The 22,548-nt window shown below is 37.3% G+C and overlaps 1 protein-coding gene across 8 annotated transcripts in view; it reads left to right on the top strand.

Moving 5' to 3' along the window:
- Nucleotides 1-22,548, top strand: part of LOC117400336 (FH1/FH2 domain-containing protein 3-like) — a 284,731-nt gene that overhangs the window by 189,546 nt on the left and 72,637 nt on the right. For 5 of the 8 annotated variants that reach the window (XM_059022942.1, XM_059022945.1, XM_059022944.1 and 2 more), the window contains exons 7-10: nucleotides 6,712-6,823; nucleotides 8,897-8,991; nucleotides 10,309-10,452; nucleotides 10,711-10,937. In XM_059022942.1, coding sequence (XP_058878925.1) covers nucleotides 6,712-6,823; nucleotides 8,897-8,991; nucleotides 10,309-10,452; nucleotides 10,711-10,937 — 578 coding nt within the window. Of the gene's footprint in view, nucleotides 1-6,711; nucleotides 6,824-8,896; nucleotides 8,992-10,308; nucleotides 10,453-10,710; nucleotides 10,938-12,203; nucleotides 12,294-22,548 lie in introns of all 8 variants that reach the window. The other 3 variants (XM_059022941.1, XM_059022940.1, XM_059022943.1) reach the window with 1 other exon arrangement.

Genomic DNA, 22,548 nt, shown 5'->3' with positions numbered 1-22,548 from the left:
TCAAATAAATCTCACAACACTTGAGTTTGTTAGTGTTGTCTCGATACTTTGTGATGTGTCCCAAATGAATATGTATACTAACATGTAGTTTAAAAAAGGCAATGCAAAGCCAAAGATTATAAAACAAGATGTTAATCCCTTTGAGTAACATCTATTTGTAGTGAGATACCCTAAAGTCTATTTGTAGTGAGATACCCTAAACCTTCTATGAATGTGCATAAGATAAAAAAAATATATTATTATGTGTTATGGTATTTTGTAAGATATAAACAGGCACCTGAAATACCCAAACTAAAAAGGGAAGATGTCTTTTATTCTTGTAGGTTGAGCCTCTTTGTTAAAAAAAAATACATTTGTAATCAACCCTGCTACCTCTCTATACAGTCCCTCAGTCCAACTACAATGAAACTTAAATGAACCCTAAGTCCCTAAGGAAGGAAGACTTATTATGACTGTATGTCATTCTCCCATGAGTCAGCTTCTTACTGTAAATACTTTGGAAAACTTTGACATACTGTACTACAGTGGGATTGTCTGTTCACCAAAATAAAATGGCAGTTTGGTTGGACTTGATGCTGCAAATCAGGGAAGATGTGGACCACTTTTGGGATTGGATTTATCTGATCTCTACAATTCCAAGTGACTTTCTAGGTGTCAGACTGGAAAAGGCAGCCTGCAGAAGATGTACGCTACCTATGCTGTTGCCTCGCCTGGACAGAGGGGTACTGGGTACTGTATCCACACTTGTATTACAGCAGCATGTCAGTAACAAATATATAGTTTTAGGAAGTGTGTAATGTAATAGATATTTCTGGATGTGGCTTGGAAACCTTGATAACTGTCATTGTTAAATATTGACAAATCCTCACACAAGCTTTGTGGAACAGGATCCCCTTTCATGAGGGAATTCTTTCCATGGCCTTGATTACCCAGTCATACTCAAGGGGTAATTAAAAACTGGCCTCTTCAAGATCATTTCCTTTTTTTCCTTTTTTTTTTGTTAATGCATATGGTATTGCCACTTATGCTGTGGTATACAACTGACTGCTTAGGAATTCTAAGAATAAGAGAGAGAACAACTACGTGCAGCTAAGGAGTGGATCTATAAACAACATTCTAAAATATAGAAGACATAAAGAGGGAGGCTAGGATTCAATTTCATGTTAATTTTTTATTTTTTTTACTTTTTTGTTTGTTCAAAACCGAATTTGCAGTCAACCTGTTTCTCCTACAACAATTGTATAGGCTACATATCATCTTCAAAAACATCAGATGCATCTGACTTTAGAATACTGGCACCCTAGTCTATAGCATTCACAATTTGACTTCACATAACCAAGGAATTCCCAAAACTGCTTTAAAAGACTTACTAATACAAAACTAAACCATCATTGTTCTTGTGGCAACACCAAAAATCCTGTGTATGAAATTAGCTCCTGATGTTCGTTTTGCTATCAAATTTGCAGCCCCTTTAGAAGTGAGTTCTGTAATTTAGAACATAGGAACATAAGAAAGTTTACAAACGAGAGGAGGCCATTCGGCCCATTTTGCTCATTTGGTTGTTAGTAGATTATTAATCCCAGAATCTCATCAAGCAGCTTCTTGAAGGATCCCAGGGTGTCAGCTTCAACAACATTACTGGGCAGTTGGTTCCAGACTCCCACAATTCTCTGTGTAAAAACATCTAATTCTTGTTCCTTCTTTCAGGTTGAAAAAAGTCCTTTGGGTCGACATTGATTCAAGTATTTTTTATGGGCCAAATTGGGAGTAGTTTCTCTTTTTTGTATTTGCATACTGCCTTTGTGTGTGTGTGCTGTGCTGTTTATGGACTGTGATCTATGAGGCAACTGTACATGACAAAACACATATGGACATATGGCTTCTTAAGGGAATTTGCTTTAGCATGTGTTAAACACACAGGCACTTGAGCACACGTATCATTACCATCACTGGTCCCTTTGCTGTGGTTAACCAGTCCTACTTGTTGTCTTATTTACATATCAGGATCCAAATGAATTGTCATTCACAAGATACCACAAACAAATAGAGGCTTATACGGAATATATATTACAACGGTAAACACATAAAACATATACAGTGCTCCCTCGCTATTAGGCTCTCGATTATAATAGCCTCAGATATAACGCTCCTACAGCATGTCCCCCAATTCCTTACAATAGTGATTCATGCAATATTTCAACAGTAAATACATTACTGGTGCTGTTCACACTGTAAACAACTTCTCAATCGAACTTCCGTTTCTGTCTCTCCCTTTTGATATCTGAACTAAAGAAAAGCTGTGCTGACACTTTATAACACAGACATCTTATTCAGCATTTGTTTTATAACTAAATAAATATTAGGCCTATTACGTGGTTATCTTTCTTAATATATTTACTTTTTTGCTGCGAGAGGAGCTGCAGCTTTCTCCGGGAGACGAGACACTTCAGCCAAACCTGGGGCGAGCCCATTCCCTCTTCCCCTTGCCCAACCCACTCTCCTTCTCGCACTTGGTTTGCTTGTCTAGGTTGCGGAATAAAATGAGGATTTCGCAGTCATTTCGTGAACCTGTTTAAACATTAAATAAATTTAAGTAGACAGTATTTCAGAACACTATAAAGCCTAAAAATAGTGGTACTTGCTTCCTTACTAAAACAGAGTGCTGTCATGTGTTAAAGGCAAGCATGCAGCATCCCCCTGCAGTTGACTTGCCCATACATTGAGACTGCACGTACTGCATCCACTGAATTTGTTGGAAATTAAGGCCCTGTCCACACTACATAACTGATCTCGAGAACCGTACTCGAAACCGCTCTAATTAATACAGCTCAAAGCGTCCACACTGAAGTACCGTTTCATGTTTAGTCAGGCTTATTGCGTTCACACACCATTAGAGTAGTTCAGTTACAATTCCCAGCAGTGCAACGAACCGTGAAAATTAATACGATAGTATCCCACCATGCACTGTATTTTATTTTAAAATAATGTGTTATGCCCCATATTAACAGAGGTCCATATTGCATAAATGAAATATAACAAGTATTGTGGAAAAAGTAAATCCAAACACACAGACACACACACAAGTAGGGCTTGCAGTTTTCAGGTTTTATTTTTAATCAGATGGAGTCCCTTTAAACAAATTGAGCTGATGCTGTTTTATAATTAAACTCAGAAAAAGCTGTTAATTACAAAACAATCTTTGTTTTTATCTTCATATCTTGCCTGAGCCTAATTCTGGTCCTCTTAATTTTATTTCAAACAGAGCTGACAAATTATGTAATTTGTTCATCCCCGATAATACTTTTAACTCGCATTTCATTTTTGCAGTCGCCAAATTTAACGTTGTGTTTTTGTTATTTTCCCCACTAGTTTAACAGAGATGTCCTGACAGATTTTTTGAAGCATAAAAATGAATACCTAGTGCGGAGTGGACACTGATAGCAAGTCCTTCGGGCGCCTGCTCTGAGTATTTCGCCAAACATAGCACAAAGCATTTTGGGATATTGGAGGATACACAAAAAAATGTAATTTGGTATTACAGCGTCCACACTTCTGATAAACCGCACTACCTGATGCGATCTAATTAGAACCGAACTCGAGACTACCTCCTGATGGTATCGAGTCCGGTTCACGAGTACGGTATTAAATGCTGCGCAGTATGGACGCAAACCGTATTTAGCACTTTTAAGCCTGCTTAAATGCAACTAATACGGTTTAAAGGCATAGTGTGGACAGGGCCTAAGGGAAAGCTTTGCCAAGTTATACAGATGTGGAAATCGATTAGAAACAGCCCCAAAACTTGTTTACCCAAGGGCTTCTGGCAATATATGCAGCACATTCGTTGTCATGTTATTTGTCCCTTCCAATAATTTATTTCATTAGTACCGAGTCAAAACAATGAAAACGTGGCTATTCGGGTCTAAAATTCCAACTGCGAAAAAGTAAGCAGCAGGTTGAAGCAAGGTGGCTATGCTGGATCGTTGTAGTACTGATTTAACTTGCCGACAGTAATACTTTTTATCAGGAATACTTTTTGTCTATTTGTTTATTTTACGTTCTGTTCAGCAGCCTCTGAGTAGTCTTTTGTTTAATGTGTGATTCTGAAGCTAAATAGCGATCGATCGTATTTTCTCCAAAGACACATTAAGATATGGAAAACAATTACCTGCATCTGCATGTACAGTTTCTTTGGAAAATATCTTGACACGATCGATGACTGAAATATACTTTGCTTTTTTTGCTTTGTCGTCCATTTCTACTATTTTACCTCCAATGCTGAAAACTAGATTTTAGCAACCTAAATCAAAACAATGCAGCACTGACTTTGTCCCACCCCCTACTATACAGTACAGGTCACAGAAAAGCAGTACAGATGCACTGATAGGCTGATTAAAACTTCGTTGTAATTTGAATAGTAAACATGAACGTTAACCACATTGGAGAATTTTCTTTGTAAATGTTGTTTGTTGACATTTTTTGTTGGTTTGTTTTTTGCTTAAGTTCAAGGACAGAGGACGGCGAAGGAATAAAAAAAAGGGCTACAGAAGGAATATATGTAGTTTGCATCGATTGCATTGTGCAGTAGTTCATTTAAAATCACGATTTAGGTAGACCCCTAGTTATAACTAGCTTGCTACTATTCAATTAATATCTAGTTATAACTAGCTTGCTACTATTCAATTCATATCGATGTTTATTTTAGAAAGAGTTTACTGTTTTTTATTTTTCAATTCAAGCAGAGAATGGGTGAAATCGATCTTATGCTTAAAAAAAAAAAAAACGTCTCATTTAGCAGAGCCCCTTTATCATATTCAACATGCAACAAAACATTAGATAGTTGAACAGAACTACCTTACACTTATTCTTCAGCACAGCTGGAGTCACTGGAAGGCAAGGCAGACAGGCCGCTTCGTCCTGCTGCGGAGACGTCGGTCAGGGGATTGTGCACAATACTCATTAAGTGTTTTCTTCTTGCCCCCCATTTTCAAATCACACTAGTAACTGTCACCATATACCTAGCAAAAGCCTACCTACACCATAACCCGCTAATTTCAAAAGTAGGCGCTTTGAATGACAGGCGTTTGAACTGGCAAATGAAGTGCACAGTCGGTACAGGTCTTGATGATTGACAGTCATTTAAACAAATGAGAGCATTCTGGTGCTGCTTCAGTCAATCTGTCAGAACTGGGTGAAATGACAGTGACAGTGAAACTATACTAACAGATCACTGAGATGACTGACAGCAACCCCTAGCCATTCAGAGTGGAATGGAGACTTGACAGACAGTAAGTGTAAAAACTAAACAAACTACAGATATCGATGGAAAATAACAAATAGCTTATGGTTTTACTCTCATTTTTTGGGAATTCAACGTTTAATGAGCTTTACTGATTAATATTGAAAAGTAGCAAGCTTATAACACTCATATTGTGTGTCCCCCGAGACCTGCTTCGCTCAGTGGAGTTGTGTTGCTGTTTGATGTCATACTGATAGTTTTACTACCCAGAATCCCATAATTTAGTATTCTGCTGGGCAACATGCTCAGGACATCCTTTGACTTCTCTCTGGAAGGTTACATTAATAGAGCAATCACTCCCTGTACTGCAGAGCCATGTCAAAGAAAAATTCTCAGAAAATGTAATTGCTTTCAGTACTAGACGCTAAAGCCTTACTGTGTTCGAGCAAGTCTGCAGTTTTATTCCAGAGTTGATGTAATTCATTCTGGCAGATTGGTCTTTGGCTGCCCTCTGCTGACTAAAAAGGTGGGCACTCTTTTAACAGCCTCCTCACATAAATTCAACGGACAAAAACATCAACATCCCTGTTATAATTGCACTGCCTCTTGTAATTTAGCTGTATTTAAATATTTATACTGTGATGCATAATGCATTTCAAAGTAGCTGCACAGATTGTAGGCTCATTATCTGTGTTCAGTGCATTGCCAGAAAGAATCCTCTATTCCGATTTCGATTGATTTCCTAATTAATATTTTTTGTCTAAGATCATCTTCCAATCCACCAACATATGATGTTAACCCTTTCCATACTGAATTATTCTTTGAAGGGTTAAAATGTGATTGCTCTGCACATCAAATTAAACCTGACTGCAGATATTTTACAAGAAATATTTTTGGAACAGGGCTCATTTAAAGTATTGAAATAAATTGATTGTGTTAAGAGATATTACTGTAACTGTTATTAAAATGTTGAAACAAACAGTATCAGAGTCTGTCCATCTGCTGTTGAACAAATATTATAAAAGTTACTCTGAGAGAGCTAAGAATTCAAATATCAGTTTACTAAATAGACATCAACAATCGGCATAATAGCTCCTTTATTTTTTTTATTGACACACTGAAGTCAGCCAACTACTGAACTGTCATTTACATTTCAGTATGAAACATCATCAGCTTTGAACTAAACTACTCACAAGTTGTGTTTTACAGCAGAGGGCCTTTCATAGAATCCTTCAACTTAAACTTACAACAGTAAGACCTGAAAAGGCACAAAACAAGGGGCCAAAAATGGAACTCCCTCCATCTTCTTCTCCCCACTGCACTTATCAAAGTCTGAGGTATCAAAACCCTGGAGGGACAAGGAAGCAATTTGGCAGGGGGAAGCCTTTGTCAGGGGAGACTGGGGGCTATTTTGCTATTTCTGCCTATCTGGAGTTAACACACTGTACTTGTCTTGTTCCCTGGATGCTCTTCAGTTCCGGCTGGTGGTGAAGACGGCTCTGAAACTGCTGCTGGTGTTCGTGGAGTACACAGAGTCCAATACACAACTCCTCATTGAGGCTGTCAGTACCGTCGACAACAAGAGAGGTAGGTCCCTAATATACAAACTGGAGACGTACTCAGTGCACTGGTGGTTACTGTAATATTTGGTATTATTTCCATGAATAACTTTTTATACAGCATTTTAGTGTGTATTTTAATTATACAGATATTATTGTTGATATACATTATTACTACTCTTCTGCATTTTGAAACATGTGTTTCTTTACTGTTCTACTGAAGCATAATGCGACCACACAGGAGAAACTGCCTGTAAATTAAATTACACTAAATTGGTCCACACTTTTGTCACCGTAGTAACATTCAAACTGCAGTTTTAAGTACTGCAGTCTACATTTTGCTGCTGTTTGCACTAATTGACTTAGCTGGAGTTATTTTCAATGTGGGTAACTAAAAGCGTCCCAATTAATTAGTTTGTCAGTGTGGCAAAGTGCCCCCCCCTGTGTATGTTATGTTACGTGTTGTGTGTAAATGTTGGTGTATAGGCATTGGTACACGGGATATAAGCGGTCTGTGTTTCACGTGTGTGTAAATTGTATATTTGTATTTAGGCACGGGGATGGCACATCACATCACGTGCAAGTAAAAAGTAATATGTGAGCACGGGGAATTGCACTTTAATTAATTCACGTGCAGTTGTACCGAGATTCCAATTGAATGATTGACTAGCAATCGAATCTCGGTACAACTGCATAAAAGCTGCATGTTTTCACTCACTGGGGGTTGGTGTTCGGTGAGTGGAGAACGGGTTAGTAGACGGAGGGTATTGTAATAAGTAGTAAAAGAAGCTCACCGTGTTTGTCTGTGTAATCCGTTTTGTTTGTCTGTTTATTTTGGCTCAAGTGCCGTGTCCTGTTTTTTGTGTTTTGTTACAAACGTTTATTTTCTGTCTGTTTATTCATTAAATGCTGAGCGAAAGCATTCGCTCAGCTCCACCAAACTCCACATCTCTCTGTCGTTTGTGTTCCTGTCTTCTGGTCTGACGTCACCCACTCAGCCATCTTTGTCACAGTCAGCCAGACACTGTGTTCTGCCACTGTAGTATAGTGCAGCTTTGAACTGATAAAGTCTTTTAATCATTATAGGAAGACATTTTTGTAGAGAAGAAATACTTCTCAGTGAGTGATCATGTATTTTCTCATTCTCTTGCGCTTGAATTTATTCCATATGTCCTTAAAAAAAGCGCCCTGCTTCTTTTGCAAGCCGTAAGCTGTAAAATATTTTCTAACAAGCTCTGCAAAGGAATTTGGATGGCTTCCCAACACCTTCAGTAATTAGTATTAATGCTGGAGAAACACGAGACTAGAAGGAAAACCTTCATATAATGTCTCTCTCTCCTTTTTTTGCAAAGCTGTTAATTTGTTCACTGTTACTTCTTTCAAATGTGTTTATTCGTGAGCAGTATTCTATAAGTTTGGGGTACAGACCTGCTTCACTAACAAACTGTGCTCAGCTTTCTGAGGACTGCTCCATGCGGTTTATCGGTTGCACTTGGAACCTTGTTCAATCCTTCAATACAATCTGGAATGTGGCTTTTTCGACATCCCAGCCAGCCTAGTGAGAGACTCTGATCTTTAGAAAATAGAACTAAGCCATCCAAAAAAGTGGCAAGCAGCTTTTGAAAAAGATCTGTGCCGTATGCGTTAGGTTTAAACAGATTGTAAAACTTGATTGCAGATTTATGATTTTCTGCTATCCAAAAAGCCTGCCATGCTAATATCCATTCCTGTTAAGAGGACAGACTTGATGGCTTCATCTAGGTGTACAGTATACCCTCACATATATCATATAAGAATGCACTGCATGTTATAGACCTTGTCAATCACTTTACAAGCAGAGGATTGATTATCCATTCCTACATTTACACTACGTTAGAATAGCTTCAAGATGTATTCATAGCATATTGTTTTTTCAACTGTAGGTAGATAAAAACAGGGAAATAGATAGGCCATATATGGTGTACTCTATATAAAGTCTATAAGATTTGGTACATTTAAATAATTATTTACCAACTTAAAGGACCCTGGAAAAATAATTGAACTGTTTCTGAAAATAATATAGAAACTGGATATTTATGTGTTGTCTTCAATTTATTTGTAGGAACCAAAATATGGTCAAACGCAATGGAGATTTTGGATGAAAAGGACGGGGTGGACACAGAGCTGCTTGTTTATGCCATGACATTAGTAAACAAGGTGGGTGAGAACTTAAATATCAGGGGGAATGGACATGTGAAAAGAAATGGAGACTGTCCAGGGGATCATTTTCTTTGGTGTTTGAGAGAGGAGTTGCTTTTTGCCAGTCGGACTGGACAATATGTAAGGTACAGTTCTAGTGTTTCTGGTTTGTGGTAATGTAAGTGGGGTATAAAGAAGAATTGTCTTCTAGAACTCATTGACCCTTTGGAAGTACAGGGGCAGTACAAAGGTAGTGCAGTGGTTCTATACAGGTTTTCCTTAAAGTTGTGCCTTAGCAAAGATTTACCTACAAGACCAGTGTTGTTTTCTGCTGAAATACTACAAAACTGATGTAGCAGAAGGAGAATTTAAGGCATTACAACTTTGTGACCAATACATATTATTATTTATTTCTTAGCAGACACCCTTATCCAGGGCGACTTACAATTGTTACAAGATCACATAATTTTTACATACAATTACATTATTTTTACACATTATTTTTACATACAATTACCCATTTATACAGTTGGGTTTTTACTGGAGCAATCTAGGTAAAGTACCTTGCTCAAGGGTACAGCAGCAGTGCCCCCCACCTGGGATTGAACCCACGACCCTCCGGTCAAGAGTCCAGAGCCGTAACCACTACTCCACACTGCTGCCCCATATATGTGCCTGGGACCACTGTTCTTTACCACAGTATGTGACAATAGCAGCACAAGGGCTGGTAGAATGGTATGACCAGGGCAGCAGTGTGGAGTAGTGGTTAGGGCTCTGGACTCTTGACCGGAGGGTCGCGGGTTCAATCCCAGGTGGGGGGCACTGCTGCTGTACCCTTGAGCAAGGTACTTTACCTAGATTGCTCCAGTAAAAACCCAACTGTATGAATGGGTAATTGTATGTAAAAAAATAATGTGTAAAAAATAATGTAATTACAATTGTTGTAACAATTGTATGTCGCCCTGGATAAGGGCGTCTGCTAAGAAATAAAGAATAATAATAATGACCGTTGGTACCGTAGATTTTCATGTTAACATTCATGTAGTATTACAGTAGTATGACACACTGGCAAACCATAGCAGTGTCTTATCGGTGCCAGTGTGCCAACTCAACATGACAACTTTGCAACACCATGTTCTAAATCCATTCCTTGTAATGATGTAGTTTGCTGTTGGTTGTGTTAAGGTTTCTCATGGTTAAACAGTGATGTTAATGGTGTCCCAATGGTATTTCCCTGTTGACATGCTTTTTTCTGTACTGCAGATTCTGTTGCCCGACTAAAGTTTATATACCTTTAGAGAATTTGCTTAAATGTTCTCTGTTTTGAATTCACAGACACTAGCAGGGCTGTCAGATCAGGATTCCTTCTATGATGTGGTGGACAGTCTGGAAGAGCAAGGCATTGAAGTTATTGCACAGAGACACTTGAATAAGAAAGGAACTGACCTGGACCTTGTAGAACAGTTTAATATGTATGAGGTAACTTTTCAGCAAAGTGAATCTTTAGCATGTAATCTTGGCAAAGCCTTCAAAGTTTCCAAAGCATGCCTGTATTACACTGAAACATATTACCCTGAAACTGTACTTTTAGTGCTCTACACTGATCTCCTTGCTGCAGTTCATACATAAGGGTGCATGAGGAAAACACATCGACTGGAACATCTAGAGGCAATTATACCAGGGCACTAATAATGAAACATAATCAGAATTGAAAAGCTGCTTTTCTTTACCGATTAGATGACACTGAGGCACGAGGATGGTGATGATGACAGCCAGCCCCCTCCAGCAGGTCGCAAGGACCGCAGAAGAGCGAGTTTGGGAGGGGCCAACGAACGACACGGGCTGGAGCGCAGGAGGAGCCGCAGGCATTCCATCCAGAACACCAAGGGGCCAACCTCCTCCCCCGTCAGCCCCAATGGCTTCATGTCCTACAATGGTCAGAGGATTGAGGATCTCAGTGAAAAGTAAGTGTATTTTTGTATTATCAGTTATATGCCATAGAAAAAATCTGTTGCTACCATAATAAGAAGACATGGTATATCTGTCAGCACCCTGGGACCCCTGTGGAACTCCATTCCTAAGGGTTAAATAAAAAAAAAGGATTTCCTGCTGGGCAACAAGCTCTGTTGCTGCAGATTGCTGGTTTCCTACAAACGGGCCATATACTTGGTAAGTGATATTCACCTTGGTCCTAGCTGTATTCTTTATGGTAATAGGATAAAAGTCAAGGTAAGTGGCCGTTTACCAATGGTTTACCTATGTTTCAGTGACACAGCTGCATTGAGGCTTATGGCATTGCATGACAATGTTGCAAAAGGGGTCATTAGCAAAAATGCACTTTTCCATAGAGCATTTTATTTTCTTGCATGAAACATCATCAGAATATAATGTTGTACACCTGGCTGAATCACAACAGACTAAATAAATAGTGACTATCATGCACTTGGTTCTACATGACAAGTATCTGACTGGTATCTAAAAATTGTGAAGAACAAATTTCAGGATTTTACTATTATATTAAAGAGTAGGTAGCAAGGTTCTGAAAAATATAATGTTATACGTCCCTGTGTGTTGCTACAACTGTTTAAATAACTCTGTTTCACAGCTTTTTTCAAAATGGCTGCTCTAGTGCACTGATAGTGTAAGGATTATTGCGCACATTGTCAAACAGGTAACACAGCAATAACGATCCACGATATATCAGAGCACTTGTTGTTCCTGCAGTGATTTAGAAGACAGATCTCAAACCCCAGTGCACTAGAGCATCCATTTTGAAAAGAGCTTTGAAACAGAGATTAAAATTATAAGTGTAAAAAGTTGTCAGGAGGTTAACAATGAAAAGAACAATTACAAGTACTTTATTTAAACAGTTGTAGCAACACGTGTGGATTTATAACGCTATATTTTTCGGAACCCCGCTACTTACTCTTTAATATGTCAGATCTGCCAAGAAAAATTAACGTGCCTCAGTTTTGATGGGAACAGGAGTTCAACTGATGCACTTATCCTGCTGTTACAATATTGTCACAATTGCATAAATAAAACAACATATGGAAAACAATGCTATTTAGTCTATTTACTGTGAATAGAACCTCAACCAACTCGTGAAGGAAGACCCAGACTTCTTCTCCTAACTGTGACACTTCCATTTCATATCCAATGCCTGATGTTGTGTTTTTCCATTCTTTTCCATTTTCATTTCATTTCTCACACCACTGGTCTGTCTGTAGTCGAAGGCCAGAGAGCTATCTGGCCTTCCAGGGTGACGACCAGCCTGAGACTGACAGCGTGTTTGAGGCTGAGTTTGCACCATGGCCAATGTGAGTACGGGAATCTAGACCACATCACCGGAGCATGGCTCTCCGTTGCATGATTATTACAAAGCGTCTGTGTGCGCAGTTCCTGTTGTAACAAGTACTGTAGCTGGATCAGTCTGCAGAAAGCATGACACAGCTGGTACACCTTGTTTCAGGTAATGGGAGGTTGAAGTAATTTAATAAATGTATGTTAACATGTGTTCTCTGAGTTCTCTCTCAGGACTGCAGACAAAAATCGCAAGAACAAAAGGTTTAGGAAATACAATTGTATTTGTGGGCCAGTTTGCAATAAATGTGAGCTCATCCGTCTTTTGGGGTTTTGACAAACATAGCCTACCTAACATTCACGCTGAAAGTTTGGATAATGCTAAATGTATACAGGTAAAAAAAATATTTGAGTCCCAGGCTCAATCCTATTTTACTGAATATAAATTCAGTGTTTCAAACAAACTTAATCTGTAAAGTATTTATTTTACTTTTATTTTAGTTTGAGTGACTAGGAGTAAATACTCAACTGCTGGTCTAAATTTGTAAAAAAAAAAAAAAAAAAAAAAAAAAAAATCTGTTTTTATATGCGGCTGATGATTTATCAAGCCAATGTTTTATGAGTCTGTTCCCATCACGCTAATCCTTTCTGTATATTCTATAGCACAAGTTATTGAGACTATCAAAAACTGGAGCTATAAAGAAGTACCTGATCAGCAGTCTTTACGTACAGTACTTATGTACAGTATGTTACACATACATTTTTATGTACTGTATATCTAGATAATTTAATTGTAATAAAATGTAGGACAAGTCGGAATCAGGGGAAATAAGGAGATACAGGGCTTTATGTCCATCGACCACCTGACCATCCATATTTTATACTTACCTTTTTTACACACAGGATGTAGGATGTAGGATGTAGGATGTAGGTCATGGTAATATACTTTTTAATTATACTAGAAGCTCCGATTTAATATTCATATTTTTAAAACATCACTCACCACCATATTAAGCAGCTTAATCCTAAAGAATTTCAATTACCATTGTGTGTAATAGGTAATAAGGCATGTTTTTAAACCCACACAGCTTCAGCATTAGGTTAGTTTGATTTGGAAACATGAACCTACTTGATGATTTGGTTTTTGTAGCTTTGCTCAAATATTTGTGGGTAGATCACTGAAGGAAGTCTCAGTTATTTTTAATACAGGTAAGTACATCTTCAGCTTAAAAGGGGGAATAGAAAAAGGAACTGTGGCAATTATGGAATTACTCATTACATTTCTTTGAATGGGGAGTTAAAATCACTTAAAATAATATCTCCCACTGATATTTAGTCATTCATAAATTTGGGTGTTTGATTACAGGTAGTACTGTATGCTGTTACTAAATTATGGTTAAACAGAACTGTCACGGCACACAAATTGGCTGTTAAGTACTGGAGTGGATTTGAGACAGAAATACTTGCTTTTCTGGTGGAGAGACTAGAGTATAAAGATTTGTCTATATGTAAGTTACAGTTTTGCCTCAGTGATTGTATCACAGATCTTTTAAAGTATGGGTAAAAATTCATAGATATAAACTATTTGAGGGAAACTACAGCCAGCAGTAATTTGGTAATTTGTTCATTTTATTTGGTATAAAAAATACTTGTTTTTGTATAGCAACATAGAGCCAATCTTCTTGGTGCTACATTGTCGTTATTGTAAATTACAGCTAAATATGGTATTTTTATGCAGCTTTATCATTTCTGTTTTTGTGCTGGTTTGGCAGTTGTCTTCTGCTGTGTTTATTTGTGCATCCTTATCTGTTCTTAGGTTATTGAACTGTCCTCCCTTCTGAAATCTTTTGTAAATTAGCTGCTCTGATCAGGCAAAGTTGTGAAAAAATCATATCATAGATTGTGAATATATCCCTTTGTACCTTGGACTGTACATCTATTTGCATTGCCTCCTTTTTCCTCCCTCCATTATGACAAAAGCAGACTGGCATGTCAAAGCTGGAGACGTTAGGTCAGTAGAAAATTGTAGAAGCACTTCCTGCTCCCTCAAGAAGAGTCTTGTTTTTCCTGTAGGAATCGAGGTCGGAATGTGGCTGCCTGGGACACAGGGGTTGCTCTGCAGCTTTCTGCATTGACAGGTGGTGTCAGGGGGTCTGTTATTTCACCCAAGTGACAGGACCTTTTGGATAATATGTCAAGAATCAAATCTAAAAATCTGTTGAATATTGAAAAGTATGGATATTCAAAAAACAAAAATACTTCACCACCCCTTCCTCTAAAACAGCCACAGGGCCCTATTTGCACAACTTTAAGGACTGTTTTAAGGAATGCTTTAAAGGCATAAACTTCTAAACTTCTCTGAAACAGTTGAAAAATGTAAACTGTAAACTTGATTTATTTAATCAAAACAAGCTCATATCTGTACAGTTAGAATAATTAGTTATGAAAAAAGTTAATATTTCAAGTCATAGAAACTATGGGTTTTACTTTAAAATGATTGCACCCAAGGCTTAGAGATGTTGGATTGCAATTAAATTATTTTCCAATTTTGATCACATCACTTACCAAAGGGGCCATGGCTTTCCACTAAAACCAGCAATAAATCGGTGGTCAAACATTTGGCGTAAAACTCACCTAGTAGTTAATGATGCTCCTCAGAGTATCAAGTCCTTCTTATATCAGTTGTCTTGCCTATTGAAATGTCAGAAACACTGCTAATAATGTTTTTTATAACCGCCTTAGTGTTTTTTGAGTCCTTCTCGTGTATTATAATGGAGTTTAATTCATCTTCTGAGAGTTGTGGCAGTCTTTCCATGGTCGGGAATTCAGCCAGGCTGAAAAGACAAATAGGCAGGGAATTGGAGGGTTTATTAATACATATAATTACAAGAATCTGTACATTCTAAGATACAATATAATAACTTCTCGGAGTGGCAGTCAATTTCCCTGAATATTGGTCTTTATCCCAAAAGCTGAAGTTTATAATCTTGAAACACTGTAACAAACTTGGATTTAACTTCTTATTTGGGAGCTGAATCTGCACAGAGTCTGTACACCTCTATGGCATGATTTATATTTGTACAAATAGGCTACTAGCAAGATATAAAAAAATAAAATAAAATAGTTGATCCGTTTTTTTTTTTTAAATATCAATGACCAACCAAGGTGTATCTTAGCGATACATAGGGAATTATACTGATAAATAAATAGAATCTCCTGTGTAATAAATATATAAACACTCTTAAGACTATACAATAAGCTACTGTATGTATATAGATTTTTCTCTCACTCATTTACTGTAGTATATGTGTTATAGTGAATGTTTAGTGCACTATTGAGTATAGGAGAGACAAGAGCAGGTGAGGTAGAGGGTTAAAAGAACCGGTCATAAACTGTAAAAAGCACAGCATGTGACAGCAGAATAGCTTTGAGGAGTCCATGGTATGGATGACCCCTAGCCACCTTCTCACATTATTAATGCCTAAAAAGACACCTGATAAAGGGATTAACAATCATCCTTCTTCTGTGCTTGAATATCGACAAACAGGGGAGGTTAGTAGCTGTAGTACGGGAGTGGAAATTTCCAAATTGTTTTTGAGATCGGAAAGAAAGCAGTTAAGTGCTCAGCTTTTTGAATGTTCAAATACTGAGGTGAGTCTCAAGTTACCGCCTGTGGTGACTATTGAATCATTTTGGAATTTTCTGACACATCATATGCTTGATTAATTCTGTGCCATAGAAACATTATTGTGTGTTCGTGTGTTTTTTACTGCAATGGATCTTATATTTCAAACATTTCAATGCCATTATTGCTGACTTGCTCAGTCAGTCCTGTATGAAAAATAAACTGCTAGCATTTTTGTACAGATATAGAATATAGGGTTAATAATATTTTATTTGCTACAGATAGTTTATTGAAATAAAATGCTATGTAGATGAGTATACTGACCTACATTGGACTGTATAGGCCTTATAGACAAAGCTTTAGCTCCTAAGTTATTCAAAGAATGTTGTTTGACTAATTAAATAAAGTTTGATATTCATGACTGTTCTAGACGGTTCTTGGTTTCATGTAAACACAATCAAATTAGTTTGGGTTTTTTTTTTTACCCAAAATGTCATTCTTTCTTCTACATTTTTCATGTATCAGCCACTTACAACTATAGTTAGTCACATCTGTTTATTCGTTTTATAGTCTGATAAATGCTAAACAAAATTGGCTTTGATTATATTGCCCACAGTGCTTCACACACGCCCTGCTGCAAGGCTTAATACATTAAATACTAGAGAGTTCTATATGTCAGTTTGCATAAGTATGATCTTATATACCTAAGTATTCAAACCAAATGTAACATTTGTGGTTGCTTCAAGGTTATTCTCTAGTTGCAAATACATTTTAGACATAAGAGTATAATTTTGTCTGGAGATAGAATTCTTAAGACAGCTATAAAATGTTTTTTTTTTTTCACTGACCATGAAAAACATAGTATAAATCATCAGATGTAAGACAGTGTGCAGCATATACACTTGGGAGCTTGTGTTCATTATAAATAACCCAATGAATAAAAAAAAAAGAAAGCGTAATCTATTAGTCGTTAATATGCACTTTTAGACATTTTTAGTGGGGAATATTTATCATATCCCACTGCTTCCAATACACTAGCTTTGGAGTAGTTTACCAGCATGGATCAGCCAAATACTTTGTTCCTTTAGTGAATTTTCTGGTAGTGTGAATTACAGTGTGGGGATTCAGTAGAACCTTCCCAGAATGTATGCAGTATGTGTGAATATATATGATTTAATGAAATGATCCCCAAACAGCTTTAACATAATGGAAATCATTGAATTCAGCTAGTTATTACACACTTGATGAGCCACTGTTGGGAATTTCTAAGAAAAAAAAAACAGTTAATAAGACAAAGGAGAATCCATCACTAATGCAGGTCAGATAGCGCAGTATTCACCTTAAAATAGCTTGACCGAAGTTGACCATTATTTCCCTTTGTTTGGCAGATGTAGAGTTTAATGCAAATACATAAATCCCAAATCCATAATGTTGTACAATAGGTTTATGGTGGCGTTTAATTTTTGAGCATGCAACACACGTCATGGCTACTATCTATGAAATCCTGTTTCTGAGTATTATCCCTGTTTTTTTTTCAGTGTAGTGAATACACCTAAGGTCTCTTTGGGTTTACTCCCTTAAAACTCCTGAAACTTGGGGAAGATATCCCTAAAATGTCAGGAAGTGTGTTTGCTGCAAGGTATTCATTTAGTGTTCAGGCTTTACAGTCTGTTTATTAAAGTAGGCATAACAAAGGAGGAGGAAGAATGCGTGATCTCATGAAGTTTGGTGATCTGCAGCAAAGCTGGAAACATGTCTGGACAGTGAGGTGCAATCCAGATAGATTTTCAAGGGGTCATCGAGGGATGAAATGGAATGATATGGGGATTTACTAATAATAATAAACTGCAGAACCTTTTGTGCTGAAGGAAGGGTAGGTGTTACTTTGTTAATAATGCCCCATGCCCTGAGATTTGGTGTTGTATTTGGACTTAAGTAAGAATAAACAGATGTCTTCCTGAAGTGTAAACGTTTTATCATCAGTGTAACAGAAAGTGTTGGTCTGGTTAGTTTTATGTCCCAACCTCACTGTGTATAGGCTTTCTAAACACATGGGTGAAGTAAATACCTTTTGATCCAACTGTAGCTCATTTTGATAACTGAAAAAGAAAATACATTGCCTCCAGCAGGCCAATATCCAGGCCAATATACTCATGCATAACATGCATTTTACTCAGTATTATGAACAGTTCATATCTCTTAATAAGGTTGGAGAAAAATGATGCACCTGTATATTAAATACAGCACTTTGTGTACTGTAATTTAGTTCATCAGAAGACAATGTAAGTTTTGAGTAGACTTCAACACAGGATCGAGACTGGAACCCCAAGCGAGGACTAAAATAGACCAAAACAGTAAACATTGAGTCCTAGGATGGCAAAAATGATTATACAGTAAATATCTGAGATAGACAAAAATGGATCTATTCATAAAGCATTAGTGTGCCGGGAAGTGCATTAGAGTCCTGTCTGCTGTAGGTTTGCAGCATTCTTATACTGATTTAAATACCACTTCACTTTGTAAAGTTTTGGACAGAGTACGCATGCTTGGAGTATTTGGCAATAATTCACATCATGAAAATGAAATATCCACTGTTGTTGCTTAACTGTTCATCATGTTACAAATAAAGAGCAGAAGATGCAAACCTACCCTAGTTTAACATGGTATGAATTGAATATTGGATGCATATGTGTTTGGTTTGATAGAAGAAAATAAAGTGCTGTGTTCAAGACTGGGAGTTCTTTGAAACCTACTGAGACTTTAAAGTACATCTGTTAGACTTGCCAGAGATATAGGATTTGGCAAAGAAAATGTGCATCAACCAGAAAATAATATTGCAATTTTTCATCTTGTTCTTACAATGACAAGGAAACGGTTCCAGCTGAGCATAGCATAACCTGCAAAGCATAACCCTAATTATAAATCTTACTTTATACAGAACAATCCACTGCTGCACATGGGATTTTACAAGTATTTCAATTCCCATTTCTGATTATTGGATTAAAGATTACACTTCACATATCTGTTGATTGATTGCCTGTCGTCTTCTAGATCTGTTCTTGCTGTGGTTGTTAAAATGGGCACAACCAGCTGTATTGCCGTTAATATAATATTGAAGATATTTTAACAGTATAGATCCACTAACGTGGAATATCTCGCTCTTGAGGGGATGCACTGTTCCCTTATAATACTGCTAATGCACTTAAGGGTTATTTTTGAGTATTGGACTGGGTAGGGAAGATTTAGCCAAGGTAGAATTATTTAGCTTTGAAAGAGTGGAATTGGTTCTTTAACGTCCACAAAGTAGACAGTATTGTACATGCACCAGGAACTTCTCATCCAAAAAGACAGCACGTCTTACTACTCAACACAAGAGAGACTTCTTCTTCAGAGCTACTAATTTATTGCATCCAGGTACTGATTAATGTGTTTATCCAAGCAGATTAAAGTGTGCACTGTTTGTACAAGTCACCAGATTGACAACACGAAGGACTGATGTCCTGTGTTTATCTATGTACTGCACAGACATAGACTGCTGCAACATGAGCTTCCCCACACTGCCCCACCATCCTACTCTGTAAGGACCACCCAGTAGAGGGAGAGTAGTTCAGTCTACATCGCCATTCACTCCTTAGCTTCATAGAGAGTGGTCCTGATTGCAAGAGAATGGGGTTCTGTCAACCATATCCTGTTTTAATTATTGCCATCAGATATAAACAATGTTCAGTAAATACAAACCAGAGGTGGGATTGTGCCAGCCAGCTAGAAATGAAAGGTATCCAGTGCTGGCCACCCGTTCTCTTGATTTTTAAAGTAGACAAACCAATTGGAACTAATGTATAATAAACCGAATGGGGACCAGCTGGTGTGGTGTATGTATGCATCAACGCTCACCTTAAACATTTTGAGAAATGATTATAGTCTCAGCCTTTGGCCTCTAAGTACAGTCTGTGATCAAAATTGGCAGACTTGTTCAGGGAAACCAGGGTAATGTAGGTGTGTTTTTTTTTTTTTTTTTTTAAACTGTAACTATTTTATAGCTGTGCAGTAATGACAAGTGCTTCATTCAGCAAAAGTGAATTCTATTACTTTACAATAATGAATCCTAAATTAGTATTGAGGTTCATAATAGTAATTACTGAGTAAGTACAGTGTAAATAGTGAGGCTGCTAGGTAATTACATCTTAATTTGGTAACTACTCAGTATTCGGTGCTACCATGTAAGTACATTTCAAAGTTAAATTTACAGGGTCCAGCCATACATTATCATCTAGTAGTATCCTACAGGGGATAATTAGAACCTATAAATACAAATTTGGAACTTTATAAACACTGTAAAGCACAAAATATGACTGCCACTAAATACAGTAGGTACTAAGTAATGGTAATGTAAGTAATGGTAAAATAATGACCTACTGGAAACAGTATTACAACCATATAACGACTGTACATTCCAAATAATTACACCATAACGAGTTACTGCAATGTGCTAGCAAATAAATTACTGCATGCTTTCAAAGCAACATATATTTCCCAGTTTTTTCTTTTTTTTTTTAATGTCACTTTTGAATACTCAGTGATACAACTTAGCTTTGAGAGAATATCAGACATGTTCAATGAAAACACTACATTCTTAATTAGTTGATGCCATAGACTAAAGCAGTTGCAGTTAACAAATTGGTCCTCCGACAGGGTACATACTGCATTAACTTGGTCCTTGTGGTTTTCTCCTGTGGCAATCCTAGACCATCCCAACATTGACTCTCTGCAGTAGTGGACAATTACGTCTTTGTCTACGTGCAGCTATTCGGCAATAGGGCGGTTACACTGAACATTTGTTAAAGTCAACCTCCCTGCAGAGTTTCATCATTAATCATTACTTATAATGTGTAACCTTCAATAGAAATCACTCTGTGCTTTTAGCATGACAGCCAAACCCTGAGAAGCTTAACACGCGAGCTGCTGAGCAGTTGGGAGGTTGATTCACATGATGCCTACTGGCACCATCTGTAAGAGTTTGCTGCTGCATTGCGCTGTCAAAAATATTTAAAAAGAGGAGGTATTTACTTTATTTAAATGTATTTATAATGTAATTGAAAAGTTTTGGATCAGTGAGTGAACCAAAAGGTGGCTTCTGGAACTCTGGAAAGCCTACAGCCTCAGGGGTTTGCAGCTCTCATTCAGCACATTTCATTTGAGCTGACCCCTGCCGTGGTGTTAATGGGGTATAAACTGGAGAGTCTCACTAGGTGCTTTTCATTTTTAAACATTCTGGGACCGTAAAGGTTTTATTTTTTTAACTAACTTAGACAAATCATAGGCAACTGGAAAATACAACATGTTACTGATTGAAGTTGCACAGGAAAACAAAATGCTTCATTACTGGTACTGTATTAATTAAATTGATCTGTTATTTGAGTGCCTTTTAGGACCAACTTTTGAGATTATTTAGCTAAAACTTTGCAAACACCACAGTAATATATTTCTAAGTATCGTATCATTCAGTCAATTTATTCGAGACATTAACTCTTTCAACACTGCAAGCCTGTATGCAGGATGAGGAAAAATAACTCCATTCAAAACAACAGTCTACTCTGACTGTATAGAAAGGATATAAACAGCTAGAGATCCATAAATAATACAGTAAGTTAATTCAAGAGCGCTTACAGTTGTATCTACTTTTGTACCATTACCACATGTCCTTGTACAGACAACAAGTACAAACATTTCATTGTATGAATGCCAGCTAAAAAATAATAATCTATTACAAATCTATTGAGATATATGCAAAATTCAACCAGGTCAAACCTATTGGTCATAATGGTTTCAGTCTACCCTTCTTCGCTTTCTATCCCTGAGGCCTGTAACATCTGAGCGGTCAAATGCTGGTCTGCTTGTTTTAATACGGAATATCACACACATGACAGGAACTGTGCCCCCTTTGAAGCACTGCGCTTTAATGTCAATAATGAAAAGCAGGAGCAGTTGATAGTTCCTGACAGCTACCACCACAGAAATAGCAGAGGCTAATAATGCTGATAGACACATTTACTGTCAGCAAGGGGTCTGTGTCTGTCTCTCAGCTGGCAGCCAGCCAAACTCCTGACTGTTTGCCTCCTTTTCTAATCTATTGAGGGGGTATTCTTGTGAAACAGTTGTTCACCCTTATGAAGTGATTGCCTGAGGTCTTTACAGCAGGTTTAAGCAATATAACTGAAAACATAGGAAATTACCAGAATTGCCTGGCAGGTCAGCAAGGCTTATTGATACAAATATGTAATTCATTCTGGTAACCTATTTGTAAATTTATAAGGTCATGTTGCAAATACAGTTTAATTAAAACAATGGGAAATGTGTATGTTAGTTTATCATTATATCTTTATAATCTTCAGCATTTACAGTTTGGCTGGGAACTGAGATTTACCATCTGCGTTTAGGAAGTGATAAACGATAGAGTGTTAAGGATTAACCAAAGCTGTTTTAGTGATTTGTGAATTTGGCAGTAGTTTCTTGAAATTTTAGGAGCTATGACCACAGTAAACAACTGTAACTTGTTATTAGCTAACAGCATGGTAGCAAACATTTTGAATGGGTCTCAAAAATACTCATCTGTGGCACTGGGATTGATCACATGGTAAACTTGTGTA

This window comes from Acipenser ruthenus, chromosome 4, assembly GCF_902713425.1.
Source record: "Acipenser ruthenus chromosome 4, fAciRut3.2 maternal haplotype, whole genome shotgun sequence".
Classification (NCBI taxonomy): Eukaryota; Metazoa; Chordata; class Actinopteri; order Acipenseriformes; family Acipenseridae; genus Acipenser; species Acipenser ruthenus.
The sequence above is the reverse complement of the archived record's forward strand: the minus strand, read 5'-3'. Positions and strand labels throughout refer to the sequence as shown.